This window comes from Chinchilla lanigera, unplaced genomic scaffold, assembly GCF_000276665.1.
Source record: "Chinchilla lanigera isolate Chin_1 unplaced genomic scaffold, ChiLan1.0 scaffold00044, whole genome shotgun sequence".
NCBI lineage: Eukaryota > Metazoa > Chordata > Mammalia > Rodentia > Chinchillidae > Chinchilla > Chinchilla lanigera.
In genome coordinates this window covers 12399013-12425172 of record NW_004955445.1, presented here as the reverse complement: position 1 = coordinate 12425172, position 26160 = coordinate 12399013, and the positions used below count along the sequence as shown (strand labels likewise).

Below are 26160 nucleotides of genomic sequence, written 5' to 3'. Positions count from 1 at the left end.
TCCGTGTTCTCCAGCAACAAGCTGGACCGAGTCCTCCTGGTTGTGCTGCTCTTGCTTCAACTCTTCCTTTTTCACAAATGTTACTGCAAACTTTCTCTGCTCCTCCAACCTCCAACCCACTGTCGCTTACACGGAGTCAGCCTCTTCCTCCTAAATGCTGAACAGCATTTCTTTCTTTTAATTGTTTACTGGTACATTTCAGCTCTACATAATGATCACATGATCATAGGGAATTTGTACCTCTACATGATATGTCTGACTCCTCTTTTTCTTCCCCTCATTCTTCTCCTTTCAACCCCTCTTGCCCTCATTTGCAAAAGCTTTGTTTTCATTTTAACCTTTTATCACTTTTTCTTTTCCCTTCTTCCTTCCCCGCTCCACCGGCCCTAGTTCCACTTTCTTTTGAACATTTTCTTCCTATTTCACAATACCTTTTATACATTTTGGTCCTTATTTACGCTTTTGGTATCTCACACCAGAGAAGCTTCACAATATTTACACGTGTGTCCGATTTATTTCACTTAAGAGTATGGTCTCAGGGTTTATCCATTTACCTAGAAATGTTTCAGGTTTATCCTTTATAGCTGAGTAGTATTCTATTGTATGAAAAGACCACATCTTTTTTATCCATTCCTCAGTTGATAGCCATTTGGGTCATGTCCAAGATTTAGCTATTACAAATTGTGCTGCTATAAACATGGGCGCACATACATCACTGTAGTATGATGTTTTTAATTCTTCTGGGAAGACAACCAGAAAGGGAATGGCTGGGTCAAATAGGATCTTCAATCCTAGTTTACTGAGGAATTTCCACAGTGATTTCCATACTGGTTGCACCAGTCTACACTCCCACCAACAGTGGAATAGGGTTCCTTTTTCCCCACAGCTCTGCCAGAATTTGTTATTGGTTGATGTTTTGATAGTAACCATTCTTTCTGGAGTGGAATCTCAGGCGTTATAATTTGCAACTCTTGAACGACCACTGATACTGAACATTTTTTTCATATATTTGCTGTTTATATTTCTTCCTCTAAGAAGTGTGTATTCATCTCAGATGCGTGTTTTGGGATTAGGTCTTTAAATTTGAAGGGCCTGATTTTTTTTTTTTTTAATTCTTTAGATGACATGATACTCTACATAGAAGATTCCAAAAACTCTACCAAAAGACTTAGATTTTATGACCAAATTCAGTAGCACAGCTGGATACAAAGTCAACACCCAAAAATCAACAGCATTCCTGTCCACTAACAACAAACTCATTGAGAGAAATTAGGGAAACGACATCTTTTGCAATAGCATCAAAAAAATGACATACTTAGCAATCAATCTAACAAAGGAAGAGATCTATACATTGAAAATGTACTCTGAAAAAGGAGATTGAAGAGGATATCAGAAAATGAAAAGATATCATGGGTAGGATGAACCAACTTAGTGAAAATGGCCCTACTCCCAAAATCACTATACAGATCTACTGCAATCCCAATCAAAATACATTAGCATACCTCACAGAACTAGAGAAATCATCCCTAAAATTTACTTGGAATCGGAAGAGACGTGACAGAGCAAAAACAATCCTAGGCAACAAAGGCAAGGCGGGGGAACCACAGTGATTCTTGATTTGAAATTATACTATAAAGCTACTGTGATAAAAAGAGCATGATACTGACCACCCCTATCCCAAAAAAACCAACCAGACCTGAGGATCAATGGAACAGATTAGAAGATACAGAAATAACTCCAAACACACTGAGGCACCTTATTTTTGACAAAGGGGCCAAGCACACGCACTGGAAGAAAGATACCCTCTTTAATAAATGCTGCTGGAAAAACTGGTTTTCCATATGCCAAAGACTAAAACTAGACCCATGTCTCTCACCATGCACTAAACTAAAACTGAAATAAATCAAAGACCTAAATATTAAAACAGAAACACTAGCTGGGCAGGGTGGCACAAGCTTGTCACCCCAGCACTCAGGAGGCTGAGGCAGGAGGATTGCTGTGAGTTTAAGGCCTGCCTGGCCTACCAAGTGAATTTAAGGTCAGTCTGAAATCTCAAAAAGATAACCAAAGAAACAAATCACACACTAAATCTGCTGCAAGATAAAATAGGAAGAACTCTTGAAGACATAGGTGTAGGCAAAGATTTCATGAACAAAAACCTGAATGCACGGGAAACACTACAAAGAACTGGGATCTCATCCTATTAAAAATCTTTTGCACTGCAAAAAAAATTACCAAGAGTGAAAAGAGAGCCCACAGAGCAGGAAAAAATTTAGCTAGATGTCATTTGAACAGCATTTCTTCAGGCCTGATTCTTGGCCTCTCTTTTTCTCTCCCCACTGTCTCCTCCTTCGTTGCTAACTTAGAACTACATCATCAATTTGTACTATTCTACCATGACTCCATTTTTTCTACAGCTCATTCCACTCTTGGAGACTTCTGAACCATAGATTTCACACCCTACTTGCTTTTGGCTCTGGTTAACACTTCCCACTCATGTCTAAATCCAAACTCATGACTTAGCATACCTGCTCCCTGATTTTTTGCTTCTCTTCATGTTCTTTCTTAGTAAAGTGGCTCCACCCTCATTCTGTTCCAAAAGCCAAGACCTGAAGGTTTTCCCACCCCCACTGCCACTGCTTCACTTTCCCGCTTGTCTTCCATATAAAGTCTATCAATTTTACCTCTACTCTCAAACCCTGCTACTTCTCTAAATCCACTACCACCATTTTAGTTCAAGCTCAGCTGAACTTTCGCAACAGCCTTTCACTAGCTTCACTGCATGTGTGGAGGCCTCTTCCACCCTGTCCTCTGTCATGCAGAGATGGCTTCCTCAGAATGAAAACCTGAAGTTTCATCCTCGTGCAAGTCCTTCAGTAGCTGCCCATTATTTGAATAAGGATGAAACTTACATGCCTAGGAGACTCCACACAGTCTGCAGGAGATGCCATCATCCCCCTTCTCTTGAGGTAACAGAATTAAATCATGGCCCTGGAGACAATCACACTGATAGTTACCTGTCTCTTTCCTAGAAATGTTAAGCTATAACAGGTTTTTTTTTTTTTGCAGTAATGAAGACAGACAAGGGCTTTCGTGCTACAGTGCAGTGGTGGTGAACCTATGGCGTGCGTTTGTTCTTAAGACAAAAGTTGTTAATGTATTAATTTTTTATAAATTAAAACCTCAGTATTGAGGTTTAATTGCAGTGTTGGCTCTCTGCAATAAATAAGTGGGTCTTGAGTTGCAGTACGGGTACCCATCGCTTGCTATCACTGCTACAGTATATCCCGTGTCCCCTCATTCCCGGCCCTTTTCCCTTTCAAGACAGCATCTCACTGAGTTGTCCAGGTTGGCTTCGAACCTGTGATGTGCTGGCGTCAGCCTGTAAGAGTGCTGCTATCACAGGTGTGCACCACCATGCCTGGCTTGGCAAACAGATTTTAATCTCCAGACAGTCTGGAGATGATGGACGGATAGTAAGAATAATAAAGCTTATCACATGTGTTTGTCTGAATTGTTTTGGGGAGGGGTAGAGTGTGTAGTTGTGAGCTAGGCCTTGGGTGTGCTGATGGAAGCAGAGGGACAATACAAACTGTCTGCTCTGCTGTGTAGTCATGAAACTACTTCATTAAGGTGGAAACAATTTAGTACCCAGTTCAGGAAGGGAGAGCACCTTCTGGCTACATCCTAAAGCTCCCCAGCCTCATCCTATGCCATATTTTGTGAATTTATTTTTGTCGTTTTGAGACAGGGTCTCGCTATGCAGGTCAGGCTGGCCTTGAGCTCACTTTGCAGCCCAGGCTGGTCTTGAACTCGCAACGATCCTCCTGCCTCAGCCTCTCGAGTGCTTGGATTATAGGCGTGCGCCACCATGTCTGGCCCTGTTTTATGAATAAATGGCACTTTTGGGCCCCTCTCTTCCCTTACCATGTCTTTCCAAATAGGGTCCTCACATATGCTCTCCCCTCTTCCCCAGTTCATTTGCTTTACTTCTGCATTTTGAGGATTGTACCCAGGGCACTGCGCATGCTGGGCAAGGCACTGAACTAACCCCTTCCCCAATCCCTCTGTTTTTAATTTTGAGACAGGGACTCAGTTGCCCCTTTTAGCCTTGAGCTCACTGTCCTCCTGCTTCAGCCTCCTTAGTAGCTGGGATCACAGGCATGCGCCATTATACCTGGCTCTAACTTCTCACTTTAGAACTCAGTATGAGCTGAGTGTAGTGGTGCACATCTGTAATCCCAGCACCTGGGAGGCTGAGGCAGGAGGCTTGCCACAAGTTTGAGGCCAGCCTGGGTTACACAGTGAATTCAAGGACAGCCTGGACGTTGAAGATCCTTTCTCAAAAACCAAAACAAAACGCACTACAAACTACCTCCTTTACCCTCCACTGTGCTCATCTCCCCACATAGGCAGATTAAAATACTATCGGATGTCTGCTTCACAGTGCTCCAGCCAGCTGCAGCTTCACACTTGGCCAGTTATCTGATTAGCTTCTTGCCATCCCACCAAGAACGTCAGCCCTCTGAGAGCAGGTACAGTATCTATTTATTCACTGTTATCTACCTAGCCCTACACACAGTGCTTGGCCTACACAGACATTTCAGTACATCTGCTCAGTGAATGGATGAAAACCCCAGAAGCAGTAACTTTTATTACCATTATGAAGTTCCAGCCACAAAGCTGAAAAGGTATAAGTACAACAGATGTGGGCAAAAGAAAGCTTTTAATGCAACAGTTTAAATACACAGTTCAACAATATCAGTCACTTCAAATTAACATATTACAAAGAACTAAGAAGCTAGGAGGAGCCACTGCTGGGAGAAAAAGGCAGATTCCTGCCCAGGATGGAGGGACACTGACCCCACTGAGGAGCGGCCATAACCACTGGGTTCTTGAAACACTTTGGGTGTCTCCACACACATGGGAGCAGCAGCAGCAAGACAGCCTCCAACAGGCAGGGCTCTGCCCTCCCACCAAAGCAGGGCCAGGACTAAAGGCACTGGGGCTCAGACACAGAAGACTGTGGTAAGGGCGGGTGGGGACAGCAGCTGCACCCACAGGGAGATGGCAGCCCTGGAGGTCCAGCTCAACAGGCTGCTCTGTGTAGGCGGGCCAGGACTTTTCCTTACACCCCATACCAACCCCTGCCCAAGGGGTTCTGTTCAGGTTAACTGCAAAGAAGCGGGGGTCTGCTGAAGCTACAGGGCAGCACTCAGTCCGCACCACACTGGGGCAGGAACAAAGCCAAGTGCTTTGCTAATGAGGACCTGTGTGTGATCCTCTCTAGCTGTGTGAAGCAGGGATGGGGACAGCACTCCAGCCTCACACGTTAGCTGGAGTGGGGAGCTTTGTGGCAAAACAAGGTCTGTGCTTGACTACAGTGAGCTTAATTTGAACAAATGAAGCTCCACAGGGATGAAAGGCTGCTGCCTCTGAGGGGCTGGGGTGGGGGTGCTTCAGGGCTCCCTCTGGAGCATGCTGGGTTCAGGGACCGATGCAGAGGGGAGGCCTTGGCTTCTCTGGGAAGGTCAGGTAGAGGGTTCCCGCTGCCTTTTTGAGTTTTCATTTCAGGTTCTGGTTAACTTCCTGCTGTAATTTATGTGCAGGGCCGTTCCTGGGCTCAATCTGTAGGAGGCTGCTGATGTCTGCAAGGCTGGATTTGTAGTCCTAATGGGAGAGAGGAGAGGAGCATGGGGAGCGGGTTTGGAGGAAGGGAGGTCCGGCTGGGGTGGGCATAGCTGTTGGGGCAGCATAGTGATTTCAAGCCCCTAAATGCCCTGAGCGATGCTGGGGCCCAGGAGAAGGCACTCAGCAGGCACTGCCTCACCTCATGACTCCACTCCAAAGGACAGCACTGGCGTAATTCTCTAGCCCTGGTGGCACTTCTGGGCAAGGCCTTTTACCTTGAGTGCCTTATAGGCTTGAGCACGTCTGTAAAACGCCTTCACATTTTTTCCATCCAGCTTGAGGGCTGCCGTACAGTCTTTCACTGCCTCCTTGTACTGCTTCAGGACCAGATGGCAGAGCGCTCTGATGGGAAAGACCATTGTAGGGTTCAGTCATTTCTCTGGGTGTCAAGAACTGGAAGGCAGCTGTGGACTGATCTCTGATTTGCTGAACACCTACTCTGTGCTGTTACTATTTTCTTTGACACAGTAATCCTACCCTTTCTTACAGATGAGAAATACAAAAAACTTTCAGCTGGTTCAGAGGGATGAAAGGACTTGTCCAAGGTGCTACCACTACTACCAGGTGTCTGAAGTGCAAACCAGATGGCTTTGTATGACTCCTGACCCTGGGACAGTTTGGTTCTGTCATACCATCTACTTCACTTTCTCTTATCAGGCACTTTTAAGAAAAGAAAAAGCCATCCTGAGACCACCCCTTTGATGGAGTAAAAGAGTATCTGTTAGAAAAATCAAACACAAATACTGAACTCCAGTCAATGATAAGCATGCCGACATGTTAGGGGTAAAAAAATAGAAACAGGTCTGCAATTTACTTTGAAATGTGTCAAGAATAACGAGAGGGACTGACAAATAGCTAAAGAACGACATAGTGAATAACAATGCTACTGTCAGTGATGGTGAACCTTTCAGTGATAACACACAGCCCATGGTGGCACACGTGCCATAGGTTTGCCACTAATGCTATAGATGGTAGTGTATATGGTATTCCAAGTTCTATTCTTCCAAATTTCCTGGGGCTGGGGATTTAGCTCAGCGGCACAGCGCCTGCCTGGCAAGCACAAGGTCATGAGTTTGATTCCTGGTACCGGAAAAAAAAAAAACCCAAAAAAACCAAAAAACCAAATCAAATTTCCTGTAATTTGAAATTTTTTCATAAAAAATGCTGGGATAAAATAATTATGTATATCAATAAAACAAAATACTCTCCATCAGTAGGGGAAAAGTACATCTCTCTTCATTGAAGTCTGGCCTTTTTCTCCAAAGACAATCACTAAAATCACAACTGTCAGATGTCCTAGAACTTGTTACCCAAGTTGATTCAATCCTATCAGCTCAGGTTTTAGTGGGTACAGGGTATTCATTAGTCTGATGTATCTACTTTACCAAGTCCTTATCAGTCATATTTTGTTTCCAGTCTATAAACAAATGATACTACAGTGAACACCCATGAGGGAGGGACTGCTGAGTTAAGACATATATATTTTAAATTGTTGGTTACTGCCCAAGTATTCTCCAAAGAAAGTACTGTCAACAACTATAGTTGACATGAGTTTATTTTCCTACAATTATACCAAACCTAGGTCTCAAACTTTAATTTCTGCCAACATGGAAGGCAACAGTACAGTCTGGTTCACAGACTTAATTCTTGCCATAATTTTGGTTGCAGATTTGTTCCACGATTCTGGTGGCAACTGATTCACTTTTAAAATTTAGCTCTTTTATTGTTAAAGCTCAACGAAGACCTTTACATAAAGTTTTTAAATTGTATGACATAAAATTTTATCCAATTTTTCCTGAATAACTTTTGTGGAATTTTCTTCCCCTCATGTAAGTGGTAGAGCACATATAAGGGGTGTTCAAAATATACAATGCATAGTTAATTAAAAATTTTATTATAGTAAAAGACAATGCCATTAATCCTCTTACACCACCCCCCTCAACACATTTATCCCTCTTGCCACTTTCTTTCTTTTTTCTATTTTTTTGAGACAGGGTCTCACTATGCAGTTCAGGCTGGCCTAGAACTCGCAACGATCCTCCTGCCTCAGCCTTCCAAATGCTGGGATTACAGGTATACGCTACCACACCCAGCTTTTTGCCACTTTCTGAGGCAGTTCTGGAAGTCCTCTTTCTTGTCTGTCTGAAAAGTGATAAAAAACATGGGGACTGCCACAGAGTGCTATCTAGCGGGAAGGCAGGCTTGTGATAACATTATGGTGTGTCCTCATCCACTAGATCTGGTACTGTGGATTTCTAGCTTCTCCCTATCATCAATATGACCATGAAAGGTAAGTGTTTTAGGACACTGAAGCATATAAATAGCACAAGTGCTAAAGACACAAAAGAGGACTTCTAGCACTGCTTTAGAAAGTGGCAAGAACAGAACAGTAGGATAAATGTGGGTTTAATTTACTGTAATAATTTTTAAATCACTGTATTTTTTGATCACACTCATACTTAGCATGCACAAGGCCCTGGATCTAAACCCCAGTACCAAAAAAAAAAAAAGGACCTGACTTAAATCTCAGCACTGCCATATGTACTCATTAATTCATCTTTTCATCTTCTCTAGCCTGTTTGGGTGGAATGGGCCTATGAAACAACTTGAAAGAACTATTAAATAGAAAGTTCATGCTGGATCTGGCAAGCTGTAGGTGCTGGGTACTAAGTGGTACCACACAGTCAAGTTTCAGCTGCACAAAGAGTAAGCCAGGGTGCTGGGCCCCATGATGGTCGCCTATAATCCCAGCACTCGGGAGGTTGAGGCAGGAGGATCGCCACAAGTTTGAGGTCAGCTTGGGCTACATAGTGAGTTCAAGCCCATCCTGAACTACACAGTCAGACTGTCTCAAAAAATCCCTAACTGCTGGGCATGGTGGCACATGCCCATAATCCCAGCATTCGGGAGGCTGAGGCAGGAGGATGTCTGTGAATTTGAGGCCAGCCCAGGCTACACAGTGAGTTCAGGGCCAGCCTAAACTACATAGCGAGACCCTGTCTCAAAAACAAACAAACAAACAAACCAAAAAAGAGTGAGGGACAAGACACTGTTCCGTAACAGTGGTAGGTAGGTAGTACTACTCCATAGGTAGGTATATATGAGGTAAAATATTAAAACTACATATAGGATGTGGTATGATTTCAGCCACAATGCATGAAAGTTCATTTTTTAATTAGTCCTCTAAATTAAATTTATAAGCTCCACACAATCACAACCAAAAGCTTTCCCGTAAAATCATTTTTGGAATTTGTCAAAATGATCCAAAAGCTCAGCCAGAACTGGGAGGACTGCCAGGTATGCTATGGTTAAGAAAAATGAGGAAAAGATCAGCTCTACACGATGATATAAAACAAGTGTAACCACAAGTTTGGCACAGACACATTTACTTAAAGAACAGTGTTTAAACAAAATACTATCCTAGCTGTGATGAAAAAAAAAAATCCAGGAGAATGGGTTAATGGGGTCGACTACCAGCATAAAGGCCAAAGAACAGACAGGTATCAGCAGCTGCCACATAAACATGGAGTGAATAGGCCGCAGCCTCCTTCCAGTTAGCCTGGAGAGCTCGGCGCCCCTGGTTCAATCAGCCCCAGGTCCAAAACTCAAAAATCCAAACTTGCAAAATTTTCAACTTTTTGGCAACAAAACCAGACCTAAACTGACATGAGATTAATTATCTTTCTACCACCTCATGTTGCTGTGGAATTTCTATGAGTTAAATTCATTTATTCATTCATTCATTGGAGACAGGGTCTCATTCTGTAGTTCAAGCTGGCCTTGAGCTCACTATGTAGTCCAGGGTGGCCTCAAACTCAGCAATCCTCCTGCCTTAGCCTCTTGAGTGCTGGGATTACAGGCCTGCGCCACTATACCTGGCTTTCTAAAAAATGTTTATAATAAATGTTTGGATCATAGAGGGTACCCTGCTGACTGCATAGAGCTCTGAGAGTAAAACTAACAGATCTCATTAGGGCCAGACTCCAATTCTGATGCCACTAGTTGGTTTGGTGTGTGCACGCAGAGTCCTTCCTTCTCTGAGGCTTGGTTTTCTCAATGTTAAAGCAGAAGACCTCCCACCTATTCCTCCTAGCACTGTGGCAGAGGGCAGTGAGTCCCACACAATAAAGGGACAGTTCACTATCAGTGGTCAGTGATGTGAGCTCCTGGCACAGCCTTCCACAGGCCCCCAAGTCTAACCTCTCAGGCTAAACTGCACCCCTTGCTCCTACTCCCAGGCCAGGAAACAGGTATTTCACTCTCAGGATTGTGGGCCAGTACTCTCAGACAAAGACTGCTGGTATTTCCAACAGGAAGGTCTTACAGAAGCCATGAGGCAGGGAGCAGGAGGATGGTGAGGCAAAGGGTTATGTTTACACGGCAAGCACACTGCTTTTACTTATATTTGTTGGGGGTGACTAATAAAAATTCTGGGGGGAGAGACTAGGAAATCCCAGGTTACCCTTTGGCATTCTTTAGTTTCCACCCCCTTAAGAGAGCTACAGCACTGGCAGCACCTGGCTCATAGTACCTGGCACTTGTGTGAATGCCTATTTTGAGCATATGACTTAACTGCCAGCGACCGAAACACCCACCACAGCTGGAGAGAGGACTATGGAACAAAACATCCAACTTCCTGAGATCCCCCAAGCCAGCAGCTCTGTAGAAGATACCTGTTGCTGTAAGTGGCGGATTCCAGGTTACTAAACAAGAGGCTTTCACTGTACTTCTCAATAGCTTTCTTATGGTTGCCCTTCTTTACAAGCTCATTGCCTTCTTCCTTCAGAACTCTGGCTCTCTCCACATCCCCAGCAGAAGGCACTAGATACAAATTCAGAAGAGGAAAAAAACATGGAGCAGGTGCCCAGATGAGATCAGGAAGATCTCTTCAGCATCAGCTCCTCTATGTTATCTCTAACTCCCCCGCCCCCACGATTGCCTACACTTTTGCAAGTCATCCTTCCTGACCAGTGATTCCCTCCATTAATTAATGGCTTCTGGGGGAACTGAACCATTTTCATTCAGAAGATCTTGGGGATTCATGTTATAAACATGTTTATACATGCACATAGTAAACATACACATAATAAAAAGCAACCCAGGTTTGAGTCACTTTTAGACCTCAATTTCCTTACTACTATGATGGAGCCACAATTACTCCACAAAAGGGTAATTGGGAGAATCAGATCTGAGAATGCAAGAGAAAGTGTAGTAAACTTAGAGCAGGAGAGCAAGTATTAATAAACCAGCATCTAGTTAAGAAAGGCTGTAGCTTCAGGGCTTTTGAAAAAGGGCCGAAGAGCCTGCTTACCCGATTTTGGCCTGCGCCTGAGCATCCTCCATCTTTCAAGGAGAGAAAGGCAAGAGCAAGGTGAAACCTAATCTAATGTTTGTGTTCAAGACCTTTCGCTGCTTGGCCCCAGGTTACTGTTCCAGTTTATCATTACAAAATACTGAATATTTCTAACAAGGGTAATATTGCAAGAATAAAATGAAGCCCTGAATTCATCTTCATGTTTAAGAAATAGCACATTACTAGTGCAGTGCCTCTGAGGTCCTGAAGGGCCCTCTCTCAGTCTGCTCTTGTACCAAACTATTATGCTTGATTCTGTGCTGCTTTCCTATGTGCTTTAAAAAATATATATATAACTATGTATGATAGTACCTATAAATCATCTATTACCTTGTTTTTTTTTTTTTTCTTTTCTTTTGTTTTTTTTTGAGACAGGGTCTCACAATGCAGTTCAGGCTGGCCTTGAACTTACTATAAAGACCAGGCTGGCCTCAAACTCCTGGTGATCCTCCTGCCTCAGCCTCCCGAGTGCTGGGATTACAGGCGTGTGCCACCATACCTGGCAATTTTTACAATTTTTTTGTTTTTTTGAGATAGGGTCTTGCTATGTAGAGTTCAGAATGGCCTTGAACTCACTATGTACCCCAGACTGGCCTCAAACTCACAGCAACCTTGTCTCAGCCTCCGGGAATACAGGTGTGCACCACTACGCCCAACTGTTGTCTTGTTTTTTAACTTCATGTAGAGAGTAAATAAGTCTGTGTATTCTTTTATCACTCCCCCCACCTCATTATATTCCTGAGACTCATCTGTGTTAACGCATGTAACTGTGTTTGCACATGAGCGTGAGCTTCTCTAGAAGTACCACAGCGGGCTGTGATGTGTGCACAGCTCTGGCCTCGCACGTGGCCTCGCATGTGTGCACGTGGCTCTGACACGTACCTCACTGCACTCATGTTTATTCCCACTGTTTACCCTGTGCCCTTTCACCCTCCAACTCCCTCCATGTCTCTGTCAAGAATTCTGTCCCTCTCCCACCTGACGACCTCACCACCAAGGTTTAGTTCAAGGCATCACCTCCGTCGCCATCTCCTCTGTGAACCTTCCCTGACTCCCCAAACACACGTAAGCCCACCTCTAATTTGAATTTTCCGAACACTAAAGACTACAGCATGCGTTCCTCCTGGTATTCTAAAGTGTTCTGTTTCCATGTCTCACACCCGGAGCAAAAGCTTCCTGGAGGGCAAGAATGCCTCTGTCTTCCGTGTCACACTGAAACGCACAGGGCTTAGTGGCTTCAAAAGAACAAAATAAACGGTAGGTACTGTGAAGCTCTCTAGTTCATTAGCACCCCACATTCTCATTCTAGGGAAGGATGGGAACACTTACCAGGCTCCTACAAACCAGAGCGAGAGCTACCCATGGCCAGATACCCCTCTCCTGAAAGAGGAGTAACTTCTGCCCTAACTAAGGGTTACTTACACATGCTAGGGCTCCAGCCCTGCTCCTTTCTGCACCTCTGTAACCTCAACCCTTACAGCTTGCTGGGCTGGGACAGTTCCCTTATACTATCCTAACAGCTTCCCAGTAAACAGTCTCCTGCTGCCCAACTTCAATCTTTTCTTACTCATCTTCCAGGGATTCACACAGGGCATGTGTTCACGGGAAAGCATCACCCCGTCGTTATAGAAGTGGGGCGGATGGCCCAGGGCTGAGCTGTCACAAAGTCTTACTCCTAGTGCTGAGCGTGGTGGTTCATGCTTGTAATCCCTGCACCCTGGCATGGTGAGGCAGAAGGGCTAAAAGTTCAAGCCCCATGTGGACACTTAGTAGACTGTCTCTAAATAAAAAATTAAAAAGCACAGGGGGTATAGCTTAGTATAGAAACACTGGGTTCAATCCCAAGTAATGGGGAAGTGAGGAGGGAATGACTCATTCCCTGATATAGTGGCCTGTGATCAATCGGACCAGAACAAACTAAGAAAATATATGAGCTACAGTGTTTGTGAAGGGAGAGAGAAAAACTCTTCTTCCTTCCTCTAAATAACTAGCATCTCTATGGCTATACGCCAGGCATTGCTACGGCTGGGCTGTTGTACCATTACGAGAGCCTGCCTGAAGACAACCCTGACACACGATGAGGCAGAGTGGGGAGAAGTCTTGAAACAAGAGCCTGTCGGACATGCGGGGAACGGAGGGGCACGCCTCGCCTGACCTCTCTCTGGATTTGTCACTTATTTGAACCAATAAACTCTCTTTACCATTTTGTCATATCATATTTTTCTTCTTGCAATCAAAAACATCCTAAGCAAAACATGCAAAATGCTGCCAGAGGAAGGGGAACTAAAACCACATACCTGGATGCCAGGCTGGGGTTTGATATACCTTATATTGTTTAATTCGTATAGCTGAGGTAGCTTTTATCATCACCTCACTGTGTAGCTGAGGAAACAATCTGGGCAGGGAGTTACAGACCTCTGCTCTTCGTAGCTGCAGTTTCTTTGGATTTGCTTTTGGCTGTCTCTTTGTGGTTCTCTGAAGGCAAGGAATTCCACCTCTTCTGGGCTGAGACAGGCACCACAGGGATAGCAGGCAGCTTCCGTCGCCATTCAGACCCAAATGAGTCCATGAGAGCTCTCGTCATTCTGGAAGAGGAGGGAGGGTTGCAGGGAGGTTTGCGCTAGCAGAAGAGTCAGTTATCGCGCTTCGCCTGGAATGAACATCCGTTTGCAGCCTCTAACATGCTGCATCGGAGGAACACAAGTCTGCCCGAGTACACGCCTATATGGATCAGCCATCATAACGTTCCTCGCCTTCAGCCTGGTCATCCCGTCATAACTTTGTAAAGTGGCGATCTGCCCTCAGAAAGACTACACATTCCCCATGGAAAGATCTCATGTTTTCAATGTTTTACATTTTCTCAGTAAATCTAGTACAAAGCCACGCAAGCAATGCTCAGCTTCTTTTTTTGGAACTGGGGATTGGACTCAGGGCCTTCACACTGAAGTATATTTATCTCCAGGTAGGACACCAACTTTTGATTCTCCTGCCTCAGCCTCCCAACTACTGGGATTATACGTGTGCCACTGCACCTAGCTAGATTTCTTTTTAAAATGCCAAGTTTAAGGCGTTCTCAAATCCTAAAACTTGTTAGTGGTTTCCATTTCCCTAGGCTAACATGTGAGGTCTAGACCCCTCTCCTACTTCACTCTTACTTCGTTCCACATTCCCCCTGATCCTCGTGCTCATATTTCTCTATCTGGAAACGTCTTCTACTTTCCTTTCCAATTTTCTAGATCCAGCTAACTCCTACTTATTCTTTGGTTCTCAGCTTAACATGCTGCTCTGGGACCATGTCCATTTTGTTAACTGATCTCTAGTACCAAGCCTGTCACTTGGGACCTAATGAGTGAAAAAAGCCAACTTTATACCTTTCCTGCTTCTACAGCCATGTTTGCATGTTACAGGAATGAAAATCACACACTGAGACTACTACAAATCCATGGTCTCCGATTAGGCCCCCAAAACAGTTTTCCTGGTCAGCCCCGCTGTTTTAAAGCTCCTTCAATCTGTTCCCTAACCCTTCTCTATTTTCAAAGCAAACTTCCTCATATCCCAAATACAAACCTACCTGTCTGGGTACTAAGTCCTCCCTATTTCTCTCCTGTCACAATAGAGGAGACAAAAGGGACAACCCTTCCACCAAAGCTCTGGATCTCTTGGAGACCTTACCCAGGCAGACCTCTCCTACAGCTACGCCCTCTCTCTACCCGCTCTATCTGCACTGAACTATTTCTTTCTCTCTTAGCCTCTGTAACGGCTGGTACATTGTGTCAATTTTAGAAGTCTAGAAGCTGAACTAAGTAAGTCAGCAGTTCTACATCCTAGTGGGTGGAGGACATGCCCTCACTGCTCTAGGATGTTGTTCATTGTGTCAACTTGAGAAGTTTAGAAGTTTAACTAAGTGACTCAGCAGGAGGTCAGGGTCCTTACTTTGTGCAAGAGGGCACATTTGAGAGCTATACTCACCCAAAGGCAGGCAGGTTGCACAGAACATAAGGGAGGAGGAGATTCTTGTTCTTTCTCCTCTTCTGCTCGTTGCTTTTGCTGACTTCCGCAGCCTGCTTTTGCTGACTTCTGCAGCCTTGAACTGTTGCCCTTCTACCATGCCACCCTGCCTGGAGCCAGCTGATTACAGACTGAAATCTCCACAAATTGAGCACCAAATAAACCTTTTCTTGCTTAAGTTTGGGCATCAGGTATTTTGTCTCAGCAGAGAGAAAAGTAAGACAGTCTCAATCCACTTCTGTGTTGACGACACTTAAATCTCTATGACTAGGGCTGGGGATATAGCTCAGCAGTACAGTGCCTACCTGGCAAGTGCAAGGTCCCGAGTTCTAGTCCTGGCACCCCCAACAAAGAAAAACCTCTATGACTGGCCTATATTTTTCTGCTTTGCTCCAAACCCATTAAATGCCCAGTTACCTTCCTTACATCCCCTCACCCCTCACCCTCAGACTGCAGATAGAACCCAGGGCTTTCCCCTGGAGCTACTTTTTGTTTGTTTTGAAACAGGGTCTCACTATATAGTTTAGGCTGGCCTTGAACTCACTATGTAGTCCAGGCTGGCCTTGAACTTGCACCAATCCTCCTGCCTCAGCCTCCTGAGTGCTAGAGGATAAAGACCTTTTTTTGAGGTCACATTTGCTCTGGTTTAAGTCCAAATCCCCGAAGACGAGGCCCTGTGTAACCTGGCCTCAACAACCAGGACCATGTTTAGCCTCCTACCTGTAGAACCTGTAGAACCACGCAGTACCTTGATACCTCATGTCCCTCACCTTTGCACCTGCTATCTTTTCTCCTGGCTAGTCACCTGCCCCAGATCTCTCTGTTTAGCTTACCTCCCCTGAGAAGCCCTCTCTGGATTCCCTCATCCTTCTAGCTGGTTGGGTGACTTTCTGTCCCTAGAGCCCCTGTGCTGTCTCCTATCACATCACTTCACTCACTGTACTGAGATTGCTCATTCTGGTCTCCAGTATTCCCCAGAGACCAGGAGCCTCATGAGAGCACAAGGTGGTTTGTTTGGGTGTCAGGTATTTTGTCTCAGCAGAGAGAAAAATAAGACAGTCTCAATCCACTTCTGTGTTGATGATGCTTAAATCTCTAAGACTGGGGCTGGGGATATAGCTCAGCTGGGGATATGTCTCAGCCTGTCAGTAGGTCCTTATATAAAGTGTAATACATAACTGGTGGATTTTGTTGAATGAAAGAAATTAAAACAAAGCAAAAACAAAACAGACGGTGTTGTCAAAAGCAAAGCAAGAAACCAAACATTATGGAGACAAAGATTTTCTGTTAGTGTGGCATTTGGCTTTCTAGCAACTCACACAGTGAGGGGAAATATGAAATAAAAACCATCCATGGGTGAGAAGCCCAGAAGATATTTCACCTGAGTGATCTCATGAAAAGTCACAGTACAATATCCTGACAACATCCCTATAGGCTGTGGACTAGCTGCTTATGCATGTGCCTTAATCTCCCAATTAGATTCGGTTCCCGGTACCAGAGAAAAACCAAAAAAAAAAAAAATCTCCCAATTAGAGCTAGGTATTTGTAGAAGAGTGGGGTCTCAATCTCTTAAATTTTGTATCCCCAAATGAACCTGGCACGATATGTTAAAGAGAGCTAAATACTACTGTGTAAATGAATTCACACATCTAGGTAAAAATCAATCTCAGTAATTTTTACTCCTTTTAAATGCCTAAGAAATATAACCACAGATTCCCCTTCTACATTTTCCCTACATACTCATTAGGAGTTTTCTATGACTCACCAAAGGGATCCCTCCCATAAAACAACAACACAAGGGCTCAAATCCCAGCAGGGAAAACAGATTTCCATGGAGAAGTTCTATAGCGCGCTGGGCTCACCTGTTTACGCCTTCCACGGCCGACATGACACTACTGTCAATCTGCAGCACAGTCTTATAGTCGACATAGGCCAGAGGGTACCTCTCCAGAGCCTCAAAGGCAGAAGCTCGCCGCAGCAGGGGCTTCATGCTGAAAGGAACCAAGGCCAGTGCTCTGCAACAGAAGGCAAAAATGTCATCTACCAAATGGGCCACCAGGACTCCCTTGCAGTTTCTTCTAGGTAAGGTCATCTGTAGTACTTAGTATATTGGAGGTAATTTCTGGCCAAGAGATACTGCTAAAAATGCCAAACCTCAGAGCAGGGCTTTTCAACTTAGGTTGAAATAGGATGGAAAGAGGGCAAAGAGTCATGCATATTGTGAAATTTGTGTGCGTATGCATCAAATGTCATAGCTTCAATCCCTCCTAAAATGATAAGGCAGGCATGGTGGCACATGCCTGTAATCACAGCACTTGGGTGGCTGAGGCAGGGCGACTGCTCAGAGTTCAAGGTCACCTGGACTACACTGTAAGTTCAAGGTCAGTTCGAACTACACAGCAAGACCCTGTCTCAAACAAAACAAATACACACCCCAAAATGACAAACAAGAGCCTCATGGCTTTCATGTTATCATATATTTTTTTAAACTGTTGACCCACTCGGACTAACAAAGGAGTCAGCTAGGGTGGTTTCCGGATTCCACCTCTGCATTAACCATGTAACTCCAGTCCAATCTTCGAGAACTCAGTTCTGGCCTGGGAAAGAGGGTAAACTAGGGCCAGGGATGTAGTCAGTGACACAGCACCTGCCTGGCAAGCACAAGGCCCTGAATTCAATTCCCGGCACCACACGCACACACAAAAAAGGATAAACTTACCCCAAAGAGTGATTGTGAACACTCAAAGGATACCTACCACACACTCAATAAGCATGCTCCCCTTCCTGCTCCTCGCCTGTCTACCACCAGGGCATGAATCTAAGGCTACATCACAGCTATCAAGCTTGAGAATCCAAGCTTGAGTAGATGCATGCTAGTTTAGTGCTGATAAACAAAGGCAGTATAAGATTTGCCTGAAGAAGAGGTATGAAAACTTGTTCAATGTCCTCTATAAATCGTCAGTGATAGATACCCATTTCCTGTCTCCCTTTCTAGAGACAAACTATTAACACGTATCCTTCTTTCTTTGCTCTCACACGTCTCAGAAAAACATTTAGGCAAGTCAGTCGTGGGTCTGTAATTCTACACCATGTGATAAAAAGTACAGTGAATATTTTTTTTTTAACTTTTTACAGTAAAAGACACTTTATTATTAATACACCTTGCTTTGGACACACTTTTCCCATCATTCTGGTCACTTTCCAAAGCAGTTCTGGAAGTCCTCTTTGTTATGCTGTTGTGCCTACCTTGCTGTCCTGAACTTTTCTGGTCACTCTGGCTTTGAGGAAGAGCCAGAAGCCGCATGGTGCCACATCTGGTGAACACGGTAGATGAGAACACAGCATCATGTTTTTATGAGCCTGCCTTTCCACTGAATGGCACTCAGCAGCATTCACTGTATTTCTGATCATATTTCATAAAGACACAAAAGAGGAATTTCAGAATTGCTTCAGAAAGTGACAAAACTGCTGGGCATGGTGGCACACGCCTGTAATCCTAGCACTTGGGAGGCTGAGGCAGGAAGATCACTGCATGTTCCAGGTCAGCCTGGGGTATACAGTGAGTTCAAGGCCAGCCTGAATTACATAGTAAGACTCTGTCTCAAAACACAAAAACAAAAAAAAAGAAAATGGCAAGAATAATGGGATAGGTGTGTTTGAAGAAAGGGGGAGATTTGGAGGAGCGGATTAATAGAAATGTGTATTTTACTGTAATAAATTTTTAAAAACATTTAAATATTTAAATGACCATATATTTTGATCATCCCTCATATCTTACCTAAGTCTCACAAAGCCTGGAAAATCTACCTCTAACTGGCAACACTAGAGCTGAAACATCAAAGATAAAAGAAGCTGAGAACCACAAGGACCAACTGGAGCCTCTCCTTCTCAGCGGCCTAGTGTCCCTTACTGACATTTCCTACTACCTGCCACAGATATAACTGGTAGGAACCCTCCAAAGAAGAAATAAACCAGATCCTCGAAGACCTCCAGGCATCCCAAAGTTGCCTTGGGCACTTACGAAGTGCAGTCTTTGATACAGTCTGTGCAGTTTCCATCCTTTAAGTGGCACGCTGCTCTGTTGGAGTAGAGAATGCTTTCCTCTTCAGGGTCTGAAGAACCTGTTCAGGCAGATAGACTGAGAAGATCATCAGTGATGGATGTTTCAGGGTAGGGCGATGCCCTTCATGCCAGGAGCTCTCTTGGCTCTGGGGAAAGCAGAGGACTGCAACTTGATTAGCCTGGTGTACCCGTTCTTGCATGAGAGAGGGGACACCTAGCTTTCTGCTATTCACAGGGAACCAAGCATCTCTTCATTCACTCATCTAGCACTGAATGTGATACCAGGCAAAAGATACGCAAGAAACACCTCGCTTCTGTATCAGAAAATCCATGCTGAACTGGGTGTGGTGGCACACACCTGCAATCCCAGCACTCTGGGAAGCTGAGGCAATGAGACTGTAAGTTTGGGTCCAGCTTGGGCAATGTAATGACTTAGCTAGATGCTGTCTCCAAAAAAAATGGGGGTGGGCTGGGGATATAGTCCAGTACAAAGGCCGTGTTCAATTCCCAGGATGGTAAAAAATAAATAAACAGAATGTCATGTTTAACTACTTGGATATGTGTTAATTTTATTACAAAAAGCATGTAAATCCAATAAAGCTAAAGAAAAGGAAAAAGACCATATAATTAAATCACCATATAATTAAATCTCTGACAAATGAACTGACCGAGAGTTATAGGGATAAGAGAGTCAGAGTGGTTCTACCTGGTCAGAGAGGCCTTTGTCAGGGAAATGGTAACTAATTTATGTCTGCCAAGATATTTAGGAGACAGATTCAAGGTACCCAATGGGGAGAATGATCAGTCACTTCTCTAAAGACAGTCCTTACCCTCGGGAATCATAGAAGGTCAACTTCCTCACTGTGGCTACAGTGATTTTTTTTTCTTAATTTTTTTTTTTTTGAGACAAGGTCTTACTACATGACTGGTCTTGACTCTTGATCTTCCTGTCTTAGCCTCTTGAGTGCTAAGTTTACAGGTATGCACCAGATTGTCACTTTTAAAAATACTTTTCAACCACTTCAAACCCACAGGCCATAATTAAAGCAACAGCAACAAAACATTAAAAATAGGTATTGATCTAGGAACTCTACTCCTAGGTATATATTCAGAAAGACTGCAAACAAGATCTTAAGACATTGAAACATACATTGAGATGGAAGGAGGGGGGAGGGAGGAGAAGGAGAGGGAAAGGGAAATAAAAAGAATTATGATACATTATATACATGTACTTACTCTGCCATGCAATGAATGTAATCATTATGTACTATAAACATGTACTCATAGAGAGTCAAAACATTTAGAAAACCAGATAATCGGTATTTTCCACTATATTTAACATATTATATTTATTTCCAGCCTTCTTAATTTTTGATAGGGCAAAAGCTCTACTCATCTTTGTCCTTCACCCTGTGCTCTCTCCATACAACCCCAGTCAGCACAATCCTAAAGCTGGTGCATAAATTTTCCAGCACTGCCTGTTTTTATTACATATATAGTTACAGGTAAGAGACAATATCATTATCTACTAAACTTTTCCTTAGTGGCATCATATTGCCTATCCTTGCTTTTTCATTCAGTATCATGATACCATGTTGACATCTGATATCTTTCATTCAATACTAACAATAACAAACATAATAAATTAATAGTTCTTTTTTTCTCTCTAATTTTGCCAGGCTTGGAAACAGAGTAGAGATACATAAAGTACACCGTTGCCCTTAAGAAACAAGTACTCAGAACACGTGTTCCCTCTCAGGTCACCAGAGCATGGCTGCTCAGAAACTGCAGTAGGGTGCTGCAAAAGGCATCAGAATCTACAATTCAGCCCGTGATCTTGTACAAGTCACTCAACCCTCCGATGCTGTGTGCTCACCTACTACATGAGGGTATCACTTCACTGCATTAGGATATTCCCTGTGCTTCTTGGAGGATCAAGAAAAATGATCAGAGAAATAAAGAGACCATCCTACAAGTTTCCTAGAAAATTAGTAGAGGATCAGAACCAAACTCTGGTCTCTGGTAAATGTAAAACATCTGACCAGCTCTTCTAGGGACTCAGAATAAACCCACACAAAAGCACAGCTTTCCCAGGCCAGCTGGAGTGGGATCAAAGAAAAGGCAGAAACATCAATCTCTCATATTCTTTAGCACCTTCATCAAATAAGGCTGACGTGAGGGAGCAGGTAGTCCTAACGAGGTTTGGGGGACAAGGGAAGGGTACTCTCTGTAACTCCTAAAAAATAAAAAAGCCTGCATTTGCGGATTTGTGGTTCAGTCCAACTAAACCGTTAAAAACTTGGACTCAGTAATGAGATCCATACCTCTGGCATGTCTTCATTGTGTAACTCTGAGGAAGGCAATTTAATTTTTCTAGAGTCCTCATCTACAGTGTCGTATTTGTAAGGTCATGATACAAATAAACAAAGACAGTATCTATAATGTCCAGCACTCAGCAAATGCCAGACAAGAAAATTAGACGAGTTGGGCATGGTGGTTGCTATGGTTGATACACTGTGTCAACTTGGGGAGTCTAGAGTTTGGCTAAGTGACTCAGCAGGGAGCCAGGGTGCTTACTTTGTATACATCCTGAGCCTGTGGAAGAGGAGGGCATGGAGATTATGTGAGAGCTACACGCCCCTTAGGTGGGGGTAGCCTGTTTACAATGTGAGGCAGGGAAAGAGGCTCCTGGCCCTGATTCCTCCCTTTTGTTCTGGCTGTTTTGCTGTTCGACTGCCATTCCCCCTTGCTCTTGTTGCTTTGCTATGTTCTGCCTCGGAGCCAACCATGTGTGGACTGAAACCTCCACAAACTGTAAGCTAAATAAACCTTTCCTTCCTTCATTTTGGGCGTTAGGTATTTTGTCTCAGCAACGAGAGAAAAGTAACTAAGACAGTGGTGTACACCTGTAATCCCAGCTCTCTGGAAAACTGAGGGAGAATCACAAATTCAAGTTCAGCCTGGGCAACTTAGTGAGACCCTGTGTGTGTGTGTGTGTGTGGTGGGGTGTTACAACTCAGTTGGAAGAACCTGCATTCAATCTCCAGTATTAGGAATGAAGATGAGAAAGATGAGGAAGACAAAGAGAAACATATTACAGCAACTTACAGAAAATGAGAGCCAAAGCTCTTTTCAGAAGTCAAAGCTTTAACCATGTGGGCTCCTGGACGTGATTTTTTGTTTCGTTTTGTTGAGACAGGGTCTCTATATAGTTCAGGTTGGCCTTGAACTCATAGTGATTCTCCTGCCTCTGCTTCCCAAGTGCTGGGATCAGAGGGTGTGCACCACCACACCTGGCTGGATGAGATATTTTGGAGAAGAGGCAAGACTCTGGGGAAAGGTATGTGGTTGGTTAAAGTGAGTTGGAGGCTGGGGGAACTGACAAGAAAATGCTACTCCTGTTTACTCTTCTCCAGTAGCTCCCAATCAAAGAATAAAATCTACGCTCCTTAGGAGGGCTTAAATCAGCTACACAAGAAGCTTCTGCCTACCTCAGGCCTTACTATTACCTCTATTGGCTTACTGTGCTTTGACTCCTGAATATATCACGTTTATTCCGTTTAGGAACTTTTCTTTTTTGTTTTTTCTGGAGATAGGGTCTTGCTATGGGGTTCAGGCTGGCTTCAAACTCACATTCTCCTGCCTCAGCCTCCCCAGCGCTAGGATCACAGGTGTGGGCTTCCACGTGCAGCATAGGGGAATGACTATTTTTTCCACCTGGAATACTCAACACCAAAACTTTTCTGGGGTGGTAGCTGCTTCGTCATTCAGACATCACCTCAAATAACAGCCCTTCTTCAGGGGAGCTGTCCTTGGCCTCTCACTCTCAGCGTGCTCCAGTCAACTCTATCACGTTATCACATGTCTTCTTCATAGACCAAATTATCTAGAGGTCTTGTTTACTTATTCACTAACTTAAGAGCCACACACCACCCACAAGAAAGTGAGACCTTCTTTGTCTTGTGATAGGTATGTAACAGGTGCTCCCCTGATGTTAATTTAATTGAAAAACGAAGCGTTCTGGGTAAAGAGGGCTCAGCTATATCCGCAGGAGCAGAATGAGGCTTGATTAACTTTCTTTTCCTTATTTTGTCTTTTTTGAGACAAGGTCTTGCTATGCAGTTCAGGCTGGCCTTGAGCTCACTTTATAGCCCAGGCTGGTCTCAAACGCGCAACGATTCTCCTGCCTCAGCCTCAGTGCTGGGATTACAGGCGTGTGCCACCATGCCCGGCAGGCTTGAATAGCTTTCGATTCTGGCCAAGCAGTCAGTTAAAAAAAAAAAAAAAAGCAAATGGGAAGAAAGGGCCCAGAAGTTTCTCGAAGGATGCTAAAATCGGGGAGCGGCAGGAAGTGTGCTGAGGGTCACTCGGCGCCCCCGAAAGTCGCAGGAAGCCGGGGACAGAGCGAGGTCTAGGAGCCGGCGTGAGAGAGGTGCCGGGGTGTGTGTGCGGGAGGAAACAGGCCTGGAGAACTGGAGGGGGTTCGTACCTCGCGTTTGCAGCAGCCGCAGAGCGCGGCCGTAGAGCCCAGATGCCTCGGCATACTGACCGCTGCGGAAGCTCTGGTTGCCAGCAGCACGGAGCCCCTCCACAGAGTCTGGGAGTTTGGGGGCCATCCCGGCGGGACTGGCGAATGAGGAACGCCTCGTCCCGGACGAGCGGCGCCTAACAGCGTCCGGGCGGAAGAGCTAGCTCAAGGACTTCAATCCCACAGCTACGGCGGCCGCGAGGGGGCGGAGCCTCCGCAAACCCAAGGCCGGGAGAGCCCCTCACTTTGCGCGTGCTCAGTTTGGACTCCTAGCTTCCTTTGGCGAGCCAGGTAACTGGAGTTACCCTAGGTACTAGGAGGGGTGCCTTAGCACTATAGGTGAAGCTCTGGAGGCCGAGTTTCTTTGCACACGTTCCTTTCTGGAGTAGTTGGGCAGGCAATCAAATCACGAGCAAGTGAAAGTGCTTATTTTATAATGTGCTGTAAGGAAAACAAAAGCAGGGCCATGCCATAGAAAGTGACCATGTGGGTGGTATTTATTTTTCTTTTCTTCTGGGGAGGTATTTTAAATGAGGCGGCTAGGGAAGGTCTCTCTGGGGGATGGGTAATAATAGGGCTGAGACTTGCAAAGATTTAAGGAATGTTTTTCCAGACAGAAGAACAGAAAGTGCAAAGGCCCAGAGGCTAGATAGAAAGGACCTGGCTCCTTGGGGACTGATATTGACTTAGTAAATGAACGCACAAATAGACCGATAAAGATCCTTCACTGAGGTTGAGTTCAATTTATCTCTAGCTGCTGTGTCACTTTCTCTGTCCCACAAAATTCTTCATTTAAAAAAAACTTTTTGTTAGCTGTACATACTAAGCTTTGTTTTATCTCCTAGCCTTTGCTTATGTTATCCACTTGTGAAATACTTTCCAAACCCCTTCTTCTACCTAATGCTGAATCCCTAATGTTTATCCCTAAGTTATCATTTACCACTGTCAGTTTGTTTCCCTCCAAGACTGAGGTCTTTCAGGCGGCAGTAGGCCTCCTCTTTTGTTTCTCCAGGACTTACCAGGGTCTGGTATCCAACATAAGTTGGTGTCCTAGCAAAAGTCATATGTTCACACCCTTTTTAACCCTCAAGGTGATGGCATTAGAGAGGTAATTAGATGGCCTCAGAGGCAAAAAGATGGCCTTTGGGAGGTAATTAGGTCATGGAGGGTTGTCATGGGAATGGTGTTATAAAAGAGATCCCCAGCTGCTTCCACTGTGTGAAAAGACAAGAAAATGCTATCTATGAACCCAGAAAGGGAGCCTCACCAAAAACTGCATCTGCTGGTGACTTGATCTTGGGTTTGTAGCCTCTAGAACTGAGAAAGAAGTTTCTGTTCTATGTTATTAGCCCATTAAAGACACTGTAGTTGTTATACCTGTTCTTTACCCAGTAGAACCAAATACGATTACATGTGGCCTCGATGAGATGGCACACTCTTCGAGAGTTGAAATTTTTGTCTTTTTTTTTTTTTTAATTTTTTTTTTTTTTTCTGGTACTGGGAATTGAACTCAGGACCTTGCACTTGCCAGGCAGGCGCCGTGCCACTGAACTAAATCCCCAAACCCCGAAGTTCACTTCAAAGTACTACAGCTCGGGGCTGGGGATTTAGCTCAGTAGCAGAAGCACCTGCCTGGCAAGCGCAAGGTCGTGAGTTCGGTTCCCGGTACCGGAGAAAAACCAAAAAAAAAAAAAAAACAAAAAAACAAAGTACTACAGTTCTTGCTAAAAACCTGACACAATCCAAATGTCCATCAGCTGATGAAGGATAAATAAATTGGGCACCCAAAATGTATATAGTGAACATGCCAATTTCGTATTGGCATATTCATATTCATGCCATGATTGGTTGAGGCTTGTTAAATTTAAATAATTTAAAGGACATAAACATTTCAAGCCACGCTAGTCACGTATACTAGTGGTTACCATTTTAGGCAGTGGGTATATATTGCAGTGATATAGTGTCACTGAAAGAATTTTCACTGGGCAGTACTGGGCTGAATATTCTGTGAAAAAAGAAGTCTATCCTAATTTCAGTTCATCATGTGGAAAAACCCTAGGAGAGAGACAAAGGAGAGATGTTTGTTATTGTGCACCGGTAAGTTGAGACTATAGAGTTCAACTAGGTAAGCAGAGAACTACAAATACTGCAAACATCCTTGAAATAGTACCTCTCCCATCGTGCAGAACTTGGCTTTTCAACAATCAACAGTTCTTACCAAGTTCGCTTCGCTGGAAGTCTCAGTATATCCCTCTGAGAAAAGGGAGAAACCCGAGGAACACATGGGATCCCGGCCTGAGGCTCCAGTGTCTTGGGATAAAACTATAGCAAATAGCGGCGCCCATGCTCTCCGCCCGCGGAGGACGCCACGGTGAGGAAGCTCCGCGACTTCAAGGGTCCGGGTCCGCGCCTCTTGGCACCACGTGACTAGTGAGCGGCCCCCGCATCACGTGACTCAGCCTGCGTCCTCCGCGGCTCCGCCCTCTCGCGCATCGCTTCCGGTAGGGACGGAAAGCGG

The 26160-nt window shown here is 44.4% G+C and overlaps 1 protein-coding gene and 1 long non-coding RNA gene across 2 annotated transcripts; one reads left to right on the top strand and one right to left on the bottom strand.

Moving 5' to 3' along the window:
• Nucleotides 1-1973: 1973 nt before the first annotated feature.
• On the top strand, nucleotides 1974-3504 carry LOC106149405. The gene is made up of 2 exons (XR_001235564.1): nucleotides 1974-2969; nucleotides 3070-3504. It is a non-coding gene; the product is annotated as an uncharacterized LOC106149405 (long non-coding RNA).
• A 1120-nt stretch (nucleotides 3505-4624) lies between these two features.
• Tomm34 (translocase of outer mitochondrial membrane 34) lies at nucleotides 4625-23825 on the bottom strand. The gene is made up of 7 exons (XM_005392455.2): nucleotides 23604-23825; nucleotides 19074-19173; nucleotides 16915-17067; nucleotides 13460-13629; nucleotides 10365-10512; nucleotides 5907-6033; nucleotides 4625-5670 (listed from the first exon to the last, which is right to left on the bottom strand). Exons 1-7 carry the CDS (start codon nucleotides 23728-23730, stop codon nucleotides 5566-5568), a joined length of 930 nt encoding a protein of 309 aa, XP_005392512.1. The 5' UTR covers nucleotides 23731-23825; the 3' UTR covers nucleotides 4625-5565.
• Nucleotides 23826-26160: the final 2335 nt, after the last annotated feature.

Excerpts from the sequence above, each read along its gene's own strand:
- Tomm34 (XM_005392455.2), bottom strand. The coding sequence starts at position 23,730 with ATGGCCCCCAAACTCCCAGACTCTGTGGAGGGGCTCCGTGCTGCTGGC. Across the intron at positions 19,174-23,603 it reads GCGGCTGCTGCAAACGCGAG|GTTCTTCAGACCCTGAAGAG; the intron begins GTACGAACCCCC and ends CTGCCTGAACAG. Across the intron at positions 13,630-16,914 it reads GCCGTGGAAGGCGTAAACAG|AATGACGAGAGCTCTCATGG; the intron begins GTGAGCCCAGCG and ends CTCCTCTTCCAG.